Consider the following 19,586-nt stretch of genomic DNA (forward strand, 5'->3'; position numbering starts at 1 on the left):
CTGAAGTTATGTAGCACAATTTTTTTAAGAGTCCTAACAAGCAAGAGAATGTTTTCAGTATCTGAACTGTATCTTTTTGATACGAAGTTGAGAGTACAATGTTAATATGTTTAGAACTCTGTTTCTAAATTTCTAACTTGAACCTGATTATTTTGGTTTAGTACATGAGATCGCTTAACAACTTCAGGGCTGAACAGCCTCACCAGCACGCAATGTATTATCTCCGACTCCTGATGACAGAAGTTGCTTGGACCAAAGATGAATTAAAAGAAGCTCTAGATGGTAATGTTCTGCCACTTTATTATTTCTTTTCTTATGTTACTTAACTATTGAGGATACCCGTTTTGAACTCTGCTCACTATTCAAGGGAAGCCCCTGCAGTACCAGGCCTGAGCTGATGCTGGTCATGCTGCACTTGCCCTCCAGTTTCAATAAAGTAGAGTAGTTCATGGAAAAGGCCTCAAATGGCAAAACTTACAGATAATAGTTCAGGCAAAACTTTACTAACTGTGGAGATATATGAACATGGATATGGTGAATCCAATCAACATTGGTAAAATCATTTGGCTCTAGTTGACATCTTACAGGCACAGTGGAGTGTATCTGCATTGTACTTCTCAATCTACTAACTATTTTGTTCTTTCCATTATTGGGGAATCTTAGCTTATATTTCTGTAGATAGTAAAGAACTGTATCTATTAAAGAAGAAAGATGGACTTTCTGTAGATAATGACAACAATAATAAAAAACATTTTGGCTTTTAGCACAAAGTAGTTGCCCCAGTATATTTGAAAGAAGAAGAAATTGAAGAGATTTAAGTGATTTTTCAAGTCCAGACGGAGTGGGGTTCTGAGCAGCCAGCCTAGTGGAAGGTGTCCCTGCCCATGGCAGGGATGTTGGAACTAGGTGATCTTTAAGGTCCCTTTCAACCCAAGCCATTCTGTGGTCATTCTATGTAGTAATAGAGTAATAGCTGAAGGACTCTTCCCTACCTGTTCCCTACACCAACATTCTTTTCAAGAATAATACCTGGCTTTTGTATTTATTTGAGGGGTTTGATTCAGAACACATATCCATGAACACCCCATCAAGCCATCCTTCATTGATTCTATATGTTATAGTATATTTTCCACTGTATATGAAAACTGCTTTGCAAGGACAGGCTGGATAGAATGTGTGTGCATGTGTCCTCTAGGATATATTGCCAAAATATTGTTTTTGTGTATCATTTGTTCCAAAGTTAATATCAAAATACTATATTTGAGTTGAGGTTCTTTTTTAAGTCTGGATGGTAAATGCACAGGGTCTTTGTTGAGCATTATAAACTACATGCTGCTTGTTTAGTATATAGTTAAGGCTTTTCCTTGGAACACCACCTGAATGATTGCAAGTGTTTTCTCTGGAGAATGAGTGTTTGTTCAGCATGTTTGGAAAGGCAGCTTTTTTTTTTTTTTTTTTTTGAATCTGGGTCAAGACAGCATGTGAATTCTAAGTGAAATTAGCTATATGATGAGTGCTGCTATATAGACCTGGAAGAATTCCAATGTTGCATTTTTAAGGAGAGATTCACTTCTTCATAATGACAAATTTCTCCTCCTCTGAGAAATGCACTGTATCTAATGATGACTTAGGCTTAGGTCCTTCATAATTTAAAAATTCATTTGAGTGATTTAACTGTCTAAATATCTATTGTAGATGTCACCCTTCCCCGTCTCAAGGCCTTCATAGCACAGCTGTTGTCACGGTTACACATCGAAGCTCTTCTCCATGGCAATATAACAAAACAGGTTGGTCTGCTGTTAATAAAACATTTTTTATTTAAAAGCAGCATAAAAATGGAGCACCAGTTTAATTTTTGCAGATCTTGAAACAGTTTTGCCGAATGTGATTTCATAATTTAACTATGTACTTCTTTTATCTTAGGAGTATGAGAGTGTAATTTTTTCCACTTTATTAGGCTAAGTGCTGCCTCTATATTGTTCTTGGAAATTTAATAAAAACAATTTAGGATCTAAGTATTTGAAAGTCTATGTTGCATGTCATTACTGTGATTAAGCTGCAGAAGAAATGATGTGCTGCAGACCTTGCTTTTTTCCATTGAAAACTTTCAGAATAACTACCAAGGAATTAAGAATCCAGTATCCTTCCAAATTAAGTAGTTTGTACATAGCTGAACAGGAATGGTTTCTATGGTGAACCATAAAAAGCCAAGTGTCAGCTCTGAGGGGAGGAAAACTCAGAAAAATGTTTGTTTTGTCTTCCATTAAAATAGTAACAATTTGTATTTGGATACGAAATCTTAAGAAATACTTGAATATATGTACCAATACAAATGATAGTATTTTTCTTGTATGTTTTTGCATTCCTTTTTTATAAGGCTTGTTTACAATATTTTGTGTTAGAACGGTTCTGGGGTAGTTTACTAGCAGCAGCTGTTACAGACACTGCTAGTGACTGCTGAATGTGTGGAGGAGAAAGTTAACTTGTAAGGAAAAACAAGATGGGAAGGAGGTAATTGGATGGAGAGACAAACTTTTCTTCGTCAAGAATGTCTCTAAAGTACTTGTTAAAAATGTTATATTCTTCTTGCAGAGAAATTAAAAAATAGTCTCTTTTTCCTTCCTCACTTCTTCCATGTTTGTATACGAAAGTCACTTGCTGCTGGAAATAGAACTGAATGTGCAGATTTTTCTAGATTTCCATGATGATGCTGTTATGTCAGAGAAGTGTATTCTTTACTTGGCATAATGAGTGACTGTTGAAAGTCCTACAGCTAAAGAACTGGGAAGGATGTCCTTGTACACCCATAGCTGTATAATGTTTAGAAATTATCTGCAAACCTCCCTGAATAGATGCAAGTAGAAAAAGTCATCAGTCTTTCACTACCCATGATGTGGTAATCACTGATGAAACACAGCAGTTTTAACCTGGACCCACAAATTTTTTCCATTTAAAATTAAATCAAAATTTACATTGTCTTGTGTTACCTTTCAATCATAAAAAAAATTTTCAGTGAATCTGGGCTTTAAATCAGTTTTATCTAGCTGCTTGAAAATGCTATGTTTTTCTTTAATTTCATTCTGATACTTAAGTTTTTTTGACTTTTTTTTTTGACTAAAATTTCTTTTATGTATTTGCTGTAAGTGGATGAAAAGTAAAGTAATCCTGTTCAGAACATCTGTCTGAGCACTCTTGTCAATATTTTAATATGATGACTTGACTGAAAGAATAAATGGTCTTTTTCTCTAGCTTTTTAAACTGTTGTTTTTAGACCTCAGTCTTTTTGTCTTTGATACTTCATGGGTGTTTGGGAGGTGTTGGTAGCGTGTGTATGTTTCTTAAGTTTTCAAACCTTTTGCATGTTTTTGATAAAATAACTTGTGAATTTATAGCAGTGCAGAGTGAGAGTCTTAGCTTTCAGCCAAAGCTACTTTGTAGCAAGTTCCTGTAATTTCCAGTGCACAGGCTACAAGAACACATTTACAAGAACCTTTAAGAGATGAAGCTATTGAGCTTAAATATTGAGGTTGAATACTTGAGTGAAAGTAATGACTTTTGATTTTTTTTCATTCTTTATATATTTTTTAATTATTACTCTAATCCATCAAAGAAAAGAAAGTATTTGGACACTGAGTCTTAACACTACCAACACATCAATGAAATGCATCCTTGACCTTAACCATTTGTTTTCTGAAAATTATCATCTACTGAAATGCCATTTGCTTTGCAGACATACATTTGAGGTATCTCATTTTCACTTTGAAAGATGAGCACATCAAGTGTTGGGGGGAAGGTGAAAGGAAAAAAAAGCCCATTGAGCTTTAATTTCAGAAGTGCTGGGGAGAAGTAGTAAAACATGTAGTAGTTAAACATGCAGACAATTTAAACATCAAGAAGACACAAAAAAACTTCTTGCTCTCCACACTCCCACTTCCTCTCAATTACTTTTACTGTATTTGTATTGAATTACAATATCCTTACTTTTTATTTCTGGGTTTTTTCCTTTTCTCTCATGGTGCTATCAATAATTGGGAAGTCTTATGCTGCTGTTAAATACTGAGTAACTAGCAATCATTAAAGATCCTCTTACGTTTTCTTTTCCAGGCTGCTTTAGGAATTACACAGATGGTTGAGGACACTCTCATTGAGCATGCTCATACAAAGCCACTCCTTCCCAGTCAGCTAGTGAGGTACAGAGAAGTGCAACTTCCTGACAGTAAGTTAAATTATTTATTTATGATATCTAAGACACATTAAATTGAGGTTCTCTTAGTTAACAGCATTTTAAAATGTGTATTGCTGTGTTGCAAGGAATGTGTTTTGGACTCAAACTTACTTCAAGTTATTTTAAACTTAAAATTCAGAGAAACAGTTAGGGTGTGGTTTTACTAATAAAATTATGTACTAATACGTGACCTTTCTAGGATACTTGACAATTAATTTGATGTCCTTTTAAATTTGTGTGTGTAAATTGGACTTCTTGGGATGACTTGGAAGATCTTTTGGCGACTGCCAACCCAAAGCCTTTCTATGATCATACGATTCTGCACTTCAGTTCTAAGTCACTTGTTATAATTTTTGGAAATAAGAGCTCTATCCCACTCTCTTCTACACATAGTATATACATTTGAATAAACACCATTCTTGGAGCATTTCTGAGTATTAATTGACCATTAAGAATTGCACGTAATGACTCTTTAGAAAAACAAAAAACTCTTACACAAATAACTTTTTTTTTTTTATACAAATTCTTTTGGTCTTGTAGTGCTTGTATGCTTTTACTTCCATGGTGAAAAAACTAAAAAAAAAACTAAGAAAAGGAGGTTCAAGGTATTGCGTGGAGTGGTAACATATGTAGCTATACAGACAAGATAAATTACCCATAGCTGATCGTCTGTGGAAGCTACCATATACAAAAGAAATTGTTGGTATTCAGTGCTGAATTATTTTTAATATTCATAATAATTTCTGGCAGATTGTCTTTAGAAACTGTTTACACAGTAGAGGCAATGCAGAATTTCACTGCAGTTCCAAAAAATATTTGCTTGAAGAGAAGCAGCCAGTTTCAATTTAGTTGCTGATATTTCCAAGTGGCAACATTTTGATGGTAAAATAATACATTCTTTTCTTGTCTCATGAAAAGCATGCTCTTAGTGGGAATTTTGCTTTAACAGTCCTAAACCACTTATAATTCCATTTCACAAACCGTAGACCATTATTGTTTTAATTGTGGACAGTAAGAATGTCTTTCATGAACTTATTTTTAAATTTTATTTTAAATTTTATTTTATTTTAAATTTAAATTTAAAGTGTTTTAACTTTGTCTTTTAGGAGGTTGGTTTGTATATCAACAGAGAAATGAAGTTCATAACAACTGTGGCATTGAAATATATTACCAGACAGACATGCAGAGCACTTCTGAGAATATGTTTTTGGAGCTCTTTTGCCAGATTATCTCGGAGCCATGCTTCAATACCCTGCGCACCCAGGAGCAGCTAGGTGAGATCTCAGGAGTGGTTGTGTCTGTACACGCGAGCTGTCATGGTCACGCGCTCACACGAGACATGAGGAGGTGTTCTCTCCCTTTTTAGTGAATGCCATTTAAAGGGCATTTGATAATTGTAAATCAACTGCTGATGACTCAAAGAAATTTTACTGTGCACAGAGTCTAAAATAAGAACAAGCAGGCATGATTTTTAAGATATCTGAAATCAACTTCAACTCAAAAAAGTGCTATTACTCTACAGAAAACTTCATATTAGAATTTACCAAAAGGAAATTGGATCAGTTCCCTAAATTTCTAGATCTTCCTAAAGAATCAGTAGTAGTTTGATGTTTCCTGCTTTTGATCCTACTTCTAGGTGCACTTCATGATTCATAGAATCACTTAGGTTATAAAAGACCTCTGAGTCCAACTGTTAAATTATAAGCCCTGTCTTAGAAATACTGCTGTGTGGGTAATGTTAAGCTACCATGTTGGTGAATACCTAAATACCCTTCAGACTTTTTAAGACTATAGCTGTTCACCAGTAAGTACAAATAATTGTTACCTGAACCAGTAAGGCTGAGAACTGGTAAGGTTATTCCAAACAGACTAAGAAGGAGAGACAGAGACTTTGCATGGCAGCTCACATGATTGAAATACTGGTGAGGAGAAGTAGAGGTTTTCCAAAGGTGAGAAGCAGACAAGTATTTCAGTGTGATGACTGCCAGGGATGTCAGGAAAGATTAGGCTTTTCGTGAGCAACTAGCAGAACCAGCCATACAATATTCATCATAGGAATTTCAACTGTGTGTACACCTGCTGAAAATAGGCTAGAACTCAGGTTATTTAACAGGGTTTTGAAATGTGCTGATGGCAGGTTTTGTATAGGAGTTGGGAGTAACAGCTGAAGAGAAAGAGAGGAACTGAGGAAGAACTGGTTTAGTCCAGCAGTTCATGAGTGCCAAATAATAGAGCTCATAAGATGTAGGATGGGGCAGACTGTAGAAATACCATCAAAATCCAGTAAACTTCATGAAATTGTTAGTAAGATTTCTGAGTAAGCTTAGGGAAAAAGAAGTTCAAGAATTAGAAGTTTACTAAACAGTAGAAGTAGTACAAGTAGTACAACAAGAATTGTTTCAATGATTGGTTAAGCAGTATGAGAAAGTGGACGAAAAAAGTTGGAAGTGATGGGGAAAAATCAAAGTGTTCAAATCATTAAAATCAGAATGTTCATCAGAAAATTCAGGATGGCTTACTTAGTTTTCACTTAAAATGTCAGCTATGGCCAGATGACTTCCAAAATAAACACTGGTGATCAAAGTTCATGTCTTACCTTTGAACAGGAAAATAACAGATTAATCAGATTAAATTACAAGCTTTTAAAAAGTTCAAAGTGTGGCAAACTCTGCGTCCTTTTCCAAATAATGAAATTAGAAAATCCTGCAATTAGAAGTTTTATAATAGAAAATTTGTGGATGATAAGGTACTGGAAGGATAGACACAGCTAAATGCAGCATGTTTCCTTAAAAAACAAAGGAAAGAGAAGAAGCAGGGGAATTGTAGATCAGTCAGTTTAATTCTAATTCTGGGAAAATACAGAATAAATTTTCATCCTAGTTCTAAATTTGTACAAAGTAACTCTGAGACTGTTACTGAAGTACCTCGGTGGAAGAACTACACATTTGGGTACAGGACTTTTGAAGGTCATGACTGGAGAGTAGAGAATAGTTCATTTGGAAAATGGTGTTCTACAGAGCTCCCCTGTGATCCAGTGTTCCATGGTATATTCATGGTAAATCCTGGATGATAGAAGAGTGAGAATAATCACTGAATCTTCAGATAATACTAATTTGGGAGAGGCTGCAAGTGTGTGGGAAGATAGAGTTAGAATTTAAAATTAGTTTGACATTTTGGAAACATGACTTGAATGAAGATGCAATTTGTTAGGAAGAGTTTGGCAGGAACAACCAATGGCACAGATACAAGCCGGGAAGCAACTGGCTAGGTAGCAATTTTGTAGAAAACTCTGCAGGGTACAGTGGATCAGAAGTAGGATATAAATCAGCAGTGTCATGCTGCTGTGTAAAATGCTGGGATATATAAATGGAAGCATCCAAGATACAGTAAACTCTTAAACATTCCTAAATTTTCAGATAAAAATTCTGAAATACTGTAACCGGTTTGGACATGAGCATCAGGAAACTATAAGAAAACTATAAAACAAGATTTCAAAAACTGAAATGTGATAGATTTGTTATTAAAAGGATGGAGGAAAATGGAAGAAAGGATTACTTGTTCAGATTAGAAGGCCCTGCAACAAAAAGGGAGTAATACTTTTTATCTAACTGATGAAATGGGAAGTAGTGATCTTACATTGCAGCAAAAAGAATTCAGATTAGACATTATGAAAAAATAATAAGTTTCTAATGTTGAGTCTAATGAAGCACGAGAGTACAACTTCATTTCTGGTAACCTGATCCTGATGACAGAATTACTTTTGTTTTGTCTTCCTCATCTTCTTCTTGCTCCTCCCCTGAACTGATACTGACCACAGTGTAATAAAGATGTTATAAAAAAATACAGTGGCACATTTTGAAAACCTGCATTATTTTATTTATAACACATAATTAAAACATGCCACATTTGGCAAATTCAGTGCTGTGACAAAGGGTTTCTTTTAATTTGTGGCTGTTCTTGTTTTGCCAAGGTTACATTGTGTTCAGTGGCCCACGTCGGGCAAATGGCATCCAAGGACTGCGATTTATTATCCAATCTGAAAAGCCACCACACTATTTAGAGAGCAGAGTTGAAGCGTTCTTAAAAACCATGGAGAAATGCATAGAAGACATGACAGAAGAGGCCTTCCAAAAACACATCCAAGCTTTAGCAATTCGTCGTCTAGACAAACCAAAGAAGCTGTCTGCAGAATGTGCTAAATACTGGGGAGAAATCATTTCCCAGCAGTATAACTTTGACAGAGGTAAGACAAATGGTAATTCCTTTAAAACTGAATGCTCTAGTTTGGCTGCATTTGTGACTGTTGAGTGTCACATTCATTTGGGAACAACTTAAACTTTCGCATAGCCTATACATAATTTACTGTCTATTTCCCTGAGATGCAGTCAGATACACACTGCCATTCCTGAGAGTACACACATTCATATGAACCCTGTTTCTCTTTGCATTGTGTAGTTGTTTTGAGGGAGTGCTGGCAGAGGCAATAGCAAGTATCTTAACTAATGTGCAGTCTGTATCAGCTTAGAGTGGATTTGAAGAAACACTAATTTTTTTTTGTTTTTCATTTATGATGCTTTGAAGGTTATACGTTTGTAGAAACAAATGAGATTCAGCTTCTAGTGTTATTACTGAAAATGGACTGACTTATTTACTGTGTGGTCCTACATAATATTTAAATTGTATTTTTTAAAATACTTTTAAAGTGTATTTTAATTTTTTAAAAAATATACTGATATACATTAGTAATACAGCTTCTAACATTAAAAAAAATAAAATTTTTAGTTTAGGTACAGATCAGTCTTTCCTGACATTTTCATGTCTCGACTTACAGCTGTAATTTTCCGTCTTCATGCATAATATGCTTCCTCCATAAAACTCATTCTGTATTCTGTGACTTCTCTTCTGCTTTGTGTGCCCCGTATTGGCTTTCCATTATAGCAAATACAGTCTTTTTGCTTCATGATGACTCACTGAGCTGTTTAATAATGAAGAGTTTTGACTTGTCATCTAGCTTGGTCTAGAGAAAATAAGAGCTATTGACAGGGCTTCATGCCTGAGCATAGGAAGTGGCATGGAAACTTACCACTTAAAGAACTTTTTTTTTTGTGTCTGATGAAATAGTCTGATCTTTCTCTGCGTTAAGTGTTTCTGTTTATACCACAATTGGATCAATATTATCTCTCTGGAATGTTTTACTGCTAAGTGTAGCCATCTTTTTTATATCTAAATCCCACTTATTTCCCTTGACTTCTATATCTTTAATTCCCCTCTGCCCACTAGTAATTTTATATCATTAATGATTTGAGAATTGTCAAAATCAGAAATTCATTTTCAAGCCTTAAGAAGTGGAAGGAATTTTTTGTTTGCACATTTTTAATACTACTACTTTTACTGTTTGCTCCCAAATCTTACCTAGTTTTCCAAACTGTATTGTTGATTTTTTAATTTCCTCCATACAGAACTTGATATTACTTACAGCGTGCATTAGTCTTGTTTGCTGCCTGTTCTCTTGCACGTGTTTCTTCCTTGATCTTCTTGCTAATCCTAAGAAAAGCAAGCATGCCTACAAGAAACCTTTCTGCTTAAGCAGCAATGATATTAGGTGATTAGTCCATGACAGTTTAATTAATATGAAGGAATTTAGCAACTGAAACAGTTGTCCCCAGATATCTTAAAGGTGTGACTACTTAAAGGAGTATGTAGGCACCATTCCTTAACATTTCTGTAAAAGTATCTCCTACCATCTTGTTCCCTGTAAATAAAAGGCATCTATAACCAATCTTCATTAAAAATGTGTAACTGATTTGAAGATAATATACAAGAGTAGGCATATCTATTTTAGCTACTGAATATCCGACAGTGCAATCAGTATTCTTCAAGCATGCATTTTTTGGTAAATCCAATCAAGTAGACTTATTGAAGTATAATTTTCTGCCGAGGTTCTACTGACACTTTTAGTGAAGCAAGTATTAACTTGGAAGATAACAATGAAAAGCTTTTCATTTGCAGTCAATTACAGCATCTGAATTTGAAAGTATACTTTGTATAAGCAGTGTGCTAATAACCAGCTGTGATCTGCAGACTTACTCTAATTTGTACTATTGTTGTGCAGATAACATTGAAGTGGCTTATCTAAAGACCCTGACCAAGGATGACATTATACAGTTCTACAAGGTAAGTTAGTCATGCAGCTAAAATTTTACTTAGAAGGAGATGAAGGTACAACTGAATCTTACTTGTGCATGCTCTGAAGGAGTATACTGACACCTGTTTTAGGTAGATGTTAAAATGGATGAAGATATCTTTTATTTCCTGAATATTATGTAGTTTAATAGCAACTGCAAAAATTGCACAGAATGATAGGGTTTTGTTGTGGTTTTTTTTCCTTGCCAACTCTTTTTCTTCTTGTTTCATTTATCTTTTCTTTATGGATATAAAATGTGCTGCTCTATGACCAAGCCTGGCCAAAATTGCACATTTGTTCTTTTATCTTTTTCTCAACAAGTCAGTAATTCAGCTTATTTTATGGGTATGAATTGTGAATGAAACAGATATTTTTAAAGCTTTGTTAACTGTAAATCAGTAGGGTTTTTTCTTCCTCTAATGCTTAGGCAGAGCACAGGAACAGCATAGTGATACAGTAGTTGTACATTTTAACTCAGATATCCAGTATAAGCGATTGAAGTGTTCCTGTCCTGTCCCTGTCACCCCCCGACCAGTTAAAAAAAAAAATTGGGCACCATCCTTTGTTCTGTAATGTGTAATAGACTATGGTATTTCCCTATATTGCAAAGTGCTCATGGAGCCTTATTACTTATGGAACAGCTGGCAGCTCAGGGAGTTCTTTGGAAAATAAGATCAACTTAATGTCTTCAGAATTTATTATTGGATGGAAAAAATTCTGCCCATGAAGAAGCATGGGAATGTGTGTGTCTGTTGGAAAAAACAAGACTGTTTTTTCCTCTCTTGGGCAGAGGAGGTTGGTTACTTCTAATTTTTTAATAGTACTATAGTATACATGAAGTTATGCAGCAAATGCAAAGTTAGTAAATGGAATTTCAGTACCTGTTGTTTAATAAATGATAACTTGAACAAAGATGCATATTCTGGGTTTGTAGGAATCTATACTATTTTGCATAAACCAGTGCTCAATACATGATGATCCGGTATTCCAGAGCAGAAATAACAGGCTGGATTGGTGCGCTAGTCCAGCTGTTTTAATGATTGTGTTCAGGGTGGTGTGCTTCCAGAAGGCTGCTAGGGATTGAAGATTCTGCAGATTTTGGGTGGCATTCCTGATACTATGGTAGTTAATGGCTGAATTTCTGTTTCTTACAGTTTTTCTGATTTCCAAGCAGTACATTAACTGCTTAACTTGATTGTAAAATAATTCAGAAGTACTGTATGGATGACTTAATAATATTTGAAGGCACATCCCAAAATTCGTCCCTCATTTTAGGGCTAAAATTAAAATTTAAATGCTCTCATTCCTTTTACTATTTTATGTTGTCTGAGGAATACTTCCTACACCTGAAGGACTTGAATTTTTTACTATAGGTGCTGTTGGCAATAGATGCTCCCAGAAGACACAAGGTATCAGTACATGTCCTTGCAAGGGAAATGGATTCCTGTAAGTATTGTGCTGAATATAATATTTAATCAGTTCCTGTTGCAGCAAGTCATAGTTACACGCTTGTCTGTAGTACAGAGAGAAGCAGATACTGCGTGCATGTTATGAAACTCCCTTCTGCCTCAGAAGGATTGATTTTTATGGTAGTGTAGAAATTGTAGCTTTGCAGCTGAGTAAGGATGACTTGCTTCAAAGTACCTTTCCAGTTTTCATGACTGGTAATTGCTAAATAGAAATAGTTCTAAAACTTTTCCTATCTAGAGAAGACTTCCTAAAGTGTAGTACCTGTGTTGCCAGATTGGGTATTATTTGCTTGGAATTGTATCTTCCCAAGACAAGAGTGAGCTTGCAAGACAGCCTAACAAGTGGTCACTTACAGAAATTATAGTAAGTCCTAAAACAACAGCCTAAATTTTTCATCTGCCATTTGGCCTCTCTTATGCCATGATAAAAAAAAGAGACTAGAAATGCAAGAATAAGTTCTGGAGTAATTGAAATAGGACATGCATGGTGATAGGCAGGGAATACTTGGGGTTGCTGTCCAGATTTTTGGTACCTGTAGAAACCTCTACACTTCTATAGGCATGTCCTTATCAAATGATGTGCTGTTCTTGCACTGCTCTTGTATGTACCACTGGCATTTGTTACTGTTCTCACAATTTGTATTGAGAAGCAGTTTTAAGTATTGATTGATCAACAGATTAGCAAATTTTATTTCTACATTCTCTTTATGTGTAAGTTAAATGAATAAAAGCCACTGCCTCATCTCATGTTTTCAGATAAAATAATGGATTAATATCTGTATTTATAAAGACAGATGTGGAATATAAAAGCAAAATGTTTATAAAACCTTATTTAGTGATACTCTAAAATTTAAATATTTAAAATTTTTAATTTTCAATATTTAAATAAAGGTGCTTTATTTAGATATCGGTCTTATAAGAGAAAACAGTGAATCAGTTATGTAAAAGATAGTCATTAAATTATGGTCCCAAATTAATTTTGCTGATGTTAAATAGGCCCTGTTGTTGGAGAATTTCCATGCCAAAATGATGTGAACCTGGCACCAGCACCACCACTACCACAGGTAAAAAAACACAGCACATAAAAAAATCCTAGCCTGCATTCTTAATCTAGAGGTTTTGTATCATTAAATATGAGTTTATAGGGAGAAACAGACCTCTGGAAATTCCTGCTGTCATAGGGCTGATGTTTTATCTCTTTTCTACATGCATTTTTGTCCTCAGTAACTGGGATTTTCCTGGTTTTTCTTTTTGTCAATTTATCCATTTACTTCAATTCTTTTTAGTCCTCTGAAACACAAGCTATTAGTAGTAGTAAACTCCACTGGGTATCTTCACTATATGGAATAAATACAGATGATTATTGTCTGAAATACTGATTGTATTTGATCAGATATTAATTAACATTCTTGTCAATGTGTTTAATTATGGAGGAAACAATTTGGCAAATTCTGTTCATACAATTATTACATATTTCACTGTGGTTAAATAGGACAGCACTGGGCCCTTACTGGACCTTCAGTGAATTTTCTTGAAAGATAGCAGTGTTTGTCCCAACTAATTAACTTTTCACAGTGTGGTAGGTCTGTGTTGTCTTCATCAGACCTTACAGGTGAAATAATTGGCATGGGTAAACATTTCTGTATGAATGGTATGGGGATATATTAGCCATTATTACTGAAATACTGGAAGCTTACTTTGTTACTACATCTAAAAATAATAGTGCATAGAATAGCTGTTGTGGTTCTGATCTTACTCTGATGTTCAAAGGACAGTTGGGGTGCTCTGAAGTAGAATGAAAATGGAAAGATCACCTCTGCATTTATTGGAGATTCTGACATTATTAACAATGCAGTTACTGCATTATAGCTGCTAGAAATGATGTAAATGTGAAACTGGTTGTTTCATAAGAAATAACACTGTATTTTGGAGGTTCCTGTAATAATGAAGTATGAATCACTAATACTGTAGAAAAGAGAAAGACAGGTGTATTTTTATGTAGCTGTTGCAACAGTTAAAAGTAAGGAATTTGTCACTTTTCCGATTGAAGATACTGAGCAGACTTTTTCTTGCATGCGCTTCTTTGCAGCCAAGTGTGATTGAAAATATGACAGAATTCAAGCGCAGTCTACCGCTCTTCCCACTGGTGAAACCACATATCAATTTCATGGCTGCAAAACTGTGAAGAACCCCAATGGATGAAGAAAAGCAAATGATCAGTACTGACATGGTTTCGGGGGACTTCATGATGAACAAAATTATTAAATATCATTGGGATAAATGGTTCTGTTCATTATGAAAGTCCCAAATTCCTTCTTGGTTCATTTGACATTAGCTGTGTGTTAGGGATAGAGTATATAAAAATCAGTTGTGGTCATGTATCATTTATATTACAGACAACCTGTTAAAAACCAAAATCAACTGACATGATAATAATAAAAAACTTGTAGATGCAGTATATTTTTAAAATAACATATCCCTTCAGATTTTCATTTTGATGAAATAACCCTCCAGAGCAAAAGAAGTTGCTTGAAATGGGCTTGTTTCTCCTGAAAAACACCGTTTAGTATCCCAATAATTACTTTATTGGGAGTTGGAGGGGGTCAGATAAGTAAGTCCTTTTTGGGATGGGGTCAACAATTTTTCTTAAAAATAGAGACTTTCACATTTTTTTGAAGTGACGTGTTGAATGATACTTTTTTAATTGATCCTTAATGCAACCAACATATTTTCTATTTAAGTTTTATGAAGACCAGTGGGGCTGAAAAAAAGGAAATTTGACAACACAGTAATAGGTGAGAGAATTGTGTTAATGAGAATAATTGAAGATAAGGGCATGATTTTAATCTTTCTATATAAATTTGGGGACATTTTATATTAAAACTAGTAAAATGCTGGAAACACTTTATTAGTGCATCTTATTTTTGTTACCAAAAGTGTCATCCCAGTCTCTTGATACTGTCAACATCCTGTTCAGTTTTACAGCATTACTGTTAGCTGTCCATTTGGTATACCAAATACTTTATTTGGTGTCATTTTTTGTTTTCAGTTGCATATGTGCTGATGGAGAACTCAGTCTGTTTTGCCTCACCTGTTATGTTGGGTCTCAGTCCAGCAAAGCACTCATTAATGCAAATAACTTTAAACACACACTAGTTCTTTTCTCAAGAACAGGTGCATGTCAAATAGGGGCTCTCTAATGAGTCAGATGCATTTACTATTTTGATATGTGTATGGGTCCTTCTTGTCCTTCAGGAAGGTGTTTGGGACAGTGCAGTGCTGGGGTAGCAGTGCCACAGCACAGCCTGTGCTTCAGGTTACATCACAAAGTGTTTGCTCCTACTTCTGGGAAGAAGGCTGTGCAGAACTCAGAAGGATCAAGAACTCTGCTGAAATAATGTTTATATATGTATAGATACATATATATATATATATATATATATATTCCATAATGTAGTAAAATGATAATACAATATAAGGTGGCTCATCCTCACCAACTTTACTGACTTCTGCAGAGTGGTCTTGTGCTTGGGACAGCACCCAAATAGGACAAGGCGAGGAGTATTAAGTTCTCCTACCTCTGTAGTACATAAAGGAGATGGCACTTACTCAGACAGGAGAGTATGTAAAGCACTGAAGATATAAAATCTGCTCATCAGAGGTGTTAGTGAAAATTTGCTTCTTACTAAAAGAGCCTGAAAGTAATGCCCTGATGTGACAAGCCTGTATGTCAAGCATCAGAATCCTGGTATAGTCAGTAGGGGCTGTTCTTTGAATCAGTGTTGGTTCTTACATTGGCTCTGAGGCCAAATTAAAGGAGTGCTTGACAGGGCAAGGGCCTTAAGTTGGGTTTATTTGAGAGTCTCTTCTAACCGAATAAATACGGTGCATTTAAAAGGTGTTTTATGGGTTAACGGTACATGTTTCAGTATCTTTAATAAATTTGATGAGAGTTTGTGATGTAACCTGTTGCCAAGGAAGGCCACTAGCATCTTTTTTTAGCCTGGTGAAGAGGAAAAAGAAATAAATACAGTCTAAACAAAACCAGTCAAGGTGTCTCTGCTCACATTTTTGATGGATCCTTCACAGGAGGCATTTTGCCCTCTTGCATTTCACTTTTGTTTATAGTTTTCCTTTAGTAAAAGTATTTGTATTATATATATTAAAAGTTTTGACAACATCGTATAAAAATATATATTTTGGGATTTAGTATTTAAACATACCACTCCTATGGTGAATACAATGAAATGGCTCCTATTGTGTGTAAAAATAAATATATATATATATTCATGGAAGTACTATCAACTCTTAACAGATTATATAAATAAATAAATTGGAATAGCAGTGTATCTAACACAAGCTCACAAATCATGTTTTCCAGAGGAAAAAAATGTATACCTTCAAAGTTCTGTGACTGGATGTGGAAACCCATGTAGTTTTCCAACAACTCTTAATTGCTTTTAAGTGTTCTCCAGCATTTTACAGTTTCTGAGTTTGATATAGCAGTAAATTTTGATAAACTCAGGCATACTAATGGGTTCATTTTAATGGATCCAAAGCTGCAGTGTCTACAAGCAATAAAGAACTACCTAGAATACACTGTAATTCAATTTTAGTGCTTGTTAATTAGTTTATGTAAGAAACCATAAATTATTATTACATAACTGTAATTTTTGCAAGTGCTATTTTAAGCAGTTGATGTGGAATTGGGTGCATGTGACACAGCCAGTATGACAGAGTGCTAGAGTTATTCTGTTTACAATAAACAATCTGAATTTAATATTTGGAGTTCTTAATTTGTTTCATTTTAATTTTTGCATACTGGTAATGTTACATCTATCAGTGCATGTTTTTTATTAGACATGTTAAATGTGATTTTCTGCTATCCAGTTGGACTAGTTAGGCCAAATAGCATTGCTGCAGAAGCACTCCCAGGCACTTCTTGGGAAGTTTCAGAGGACTTCTCCATGGAAGATCTTCTCTTAGATAGATCCATCTCTGTTGCCCTCTTAAGTGTATGAAAATTTAGTAATGTAAAGGTAGAAATATTTGCACAAGACAGAATTTTAATTATCAAATCTGAAACTGTACATTTAGGGCATGACTGCAGCCAGACTGAATCTTGCCCAGTGCAGCTTTACAGTGTTGCTTTTGAAAAATTACTTTGCCTGGTCATTTTCTTTGTTCAATGCACACCAAAAGACTACCTTTCAAAAGGTTAGAAGTGTGTGATTGTTAAAGTAGTAAATAATGCCAATTCTGACAGCATAAAGATACAAGTCAGCAGGCCCTCCTGCTCTTCTGAGGGAGCTCGTTGAAGTAATACATGACAGTGAGCAGCATTAAGAGAGACAGGTTTTGTCCTTGGCATTGGGAAGAGTGGCTGGTACTCTCAGGGGAGAAAGAAAATGCCAGCAGCCCACCTGGAAAATTACTTGTCCCCAACATCAGGGCATTGTCCACTCCCAGTTGTTAGGGGTCAGTGTAAATCTTGACTTACTGACTTTACTGTCCTGCAAAAAATCAAGTTATCCTTAATCTACTTTAACTAATAGTATTAGCCATAAAACTTGCTTGAGCATATTCAGATTATTTAAGCTCTTGGATGTGAGCAGCCCTTATTGATAATGTGTTCTACAGTGCAATCATAGCATCTGGAGAAAGCATTACACACTTTGTAAACTCTATTTATTATTACCTAGCTCTTGTTTTAAAACAGGATCAGCAGAATTTTACTTTACTTTTTCTCTCATACTTAACTGGTTAGTATGCTTTTGTGCTAGGTCTGCTGTAAAGTGAAAAACCTTTATCTTCTACATTTTTATACATTTTTCCCATGTTTTTTCAGTGTGTGACCATTGAGCTGACATGGTCATCCACAGTGACACTGGGGCCTTTGCTTGAGCTCATACCTAATGTGATATTCATATCCAGCTCTGAAATACCTCCTTTGCAAGTCAGTTTTTTAACATTGTTGCTAATACAAGGCACCTCTGGGTATTTTAAAGGCAGAAGAGATCACAAAGTCAGGCCCCTTTTGTACCTTGTAATTTTAAAATAAGCCTGGCCTATGTAGATCCTGCTGAAAGGCTTTTATTTGAAACTTTTCTATTTACCATTTAAATAATATAAGTTACAGTATGTGCTGTGGGTGGAATATAATGGTAATAGCGGGTGAAATTTGAATTGCAGTTCAAAGGGACAAAGTGTGTAAGACCAAAAGCCTAGGAGATTGCCAAAATTAAATCAACTTATTTGAAGTCAAGCATCTAAACAGAATTTAAGACTGAAAGTATTTATGGCTTTCTAAATTACATTTCTAAGCCCAAGTGCAGCATTAAAGGATGTAGACATCACACTGATGAGCATTTGCTACTGTTAATTTTTAACACTGTCTTTAGTGGTGCAGTGCAAAATTCCCAGTTAAATTCGTTGACTGTGGAATGGGTGAGGGAAGATACACAGCTCCAAGTGCAAGGAAGTGACCAGGCTTAGCCTTTGGGAAACTTCAGAGAGAGGCATCCAAGTTGAAATCTACATCTTTCTGAGGATTTGCCATCACTTTACTGGGTATTACATGTGCTTCCTTCTGCATCAGATTTCTGTTATAGATTTTCACTGTCTGCTCAGCTTCCTTTTCAGAAGGGGATGCAAGGAATTGTACTTGTCCAGTGACTACCAATGGCATGTAAAATTTCACTGGAGCAGCAGCTGGAACTCAGGACCCTTTCCAGCCCTCCCCTCCACCCATACAGGGAACTGGGTGTCCTGTGGTAGGTGTGGGCTCAAACACACATCTGCTCTGATGTGGAACACAAAATCAGCACAGGTTGTTCCACAGAGGGGAATGAGGAGGTCCTCAGCCTATGTTAATAACCTGGAAAGTGGGAGGAACAGCCTAGGGAAGAGTCTTATAGGAAATGGAAATGAGGTTGATGTTTTGGTGACTTTAACTAACCACTGTGTTGTGTATAGAAGAGCATATGTTTTATATGAAGTCTGCTGTAAAGGATGGACTCATGATGGGAGGGAGAGAAGAGCTAATAGTGAAATTTTAGAGCATGTGCAAAAATGTTATTGTGGGGTATTGAATGTAGGACATCTGGGTTGTGCAAATATCAGTGAAAACTGAGGCAGCCCTTTGAAGACGTAAATTTTAGATATGATGCCTTTTATTGTACAGAGATCTTAGAAATTTTCTCAATAGTACTAAAAGTGGTGCACTTGACAAGGCAATGTTGGAACTAGTTTAAAACACCAGAAATACAGAAACATTTCACAGTAATAGTGCTCAAAAATGGTTCACTTAATCTTTTTTAAACTTTCCAACTGGCTTTGGAATTAAATAAGTTTAGCAGGACAGATTTCAACCCAAATTATTATTTGTGCATGTATGTGAAAACCAGGGAAGTTCACAAGCTTAGTGCTAATCAGTGCTCTGGAGTCAGTCAGCTGTCAAAAAGTTCAACACCTCCTCACTTTATCCTCTTGTCATTACAGTAACTTTCAGCCTGCTAACAGTTCTGCAGGGCCAGAGGAATAGAAGTATTTCTAACACCCAATTTCTTTAAACTCGTTACTCTAAGTTAAATTATTTGTTTTGACTGGGAGATACCCATATCGTTCACTGGCACATACCTATTAAGGCATAAGTTTCAAGAGTCTGAAAAAAAATCTATGCAAGTAATTCTGTTCACAGATTATTTCC

At 35.4% G+C, this 19,586-nt stretch overlaps 1 protein-coding gene across 3 annotated transcripts in view; it reads left to right on the forward strand.

Annotated features, from left to right (window-relative positions):
• IDE (insulin degrading enzyme) overlaps positions 1 to 16,658 on the forward strand; it is a 54,640-nt gene extending 37,982 nt beyond the window's left edge. For all 3 annotated transcript variants that reach the window (XM_058842137.1, XM_058842136.1, XM_058842135.1), the window contains exons 17-25: positions 162 to 282; positions 1,696 to 1,787; positions 4,105 to 4,216; positions 5,332 to 5,499; positions 8,196 to 8,468; positions 10,338 to 10,399; positions 11,783 to 11,855; positions 12,875 to 12,942; positions 13,968 to 16,658. In XM_058842137.1, coding sequence (XP_058698120.1) covers positions 162 to 282; positions 1,696 to 1,787; positions 4,105 to 4,216; positions 5,332 to 5,499; positions 8,196 to 8,468; positions 10,338 to 10,399; positions 11,783 to 11,855; positions 12,875 to 12,942; positions 13,968 to 14,063 — 1,065 coding nt within the window. In that variant the 3' untranslated portion in view covers positions 14,064 to 16,658. The remainder of the gene's footprint in view (positions 1 to 161; positions 283 to 1,695; positions 1,788 to 4,104; positions 4,217 to 5,331; positions 5,500 to 8,195; positions 8,469 to 10,337; positions 10,400 to 11,782; positions 11,856 to 12,874; positions 12,943 to 13,967) is intronic.
• The last annotated feature ends 2,928 nt before the right edge of the window (positions 16,659 to 19,586 follow it).

This window comes from Poecile atricapillus, chromosome 6, assembly GCF_030490865.1.
Source record: "Poecile atricapillus isolate bPoeAtr1 chromosome 6, bPoeAtr1.hap1, whole genome shotgun sequence".
Taxonomy (NCBI): domain Eukaryota; kingdom Metazoa; phylum Chordata; class Aves; order Passeriformes; family Paridae; genus Poecile; species Poecile atricapillus.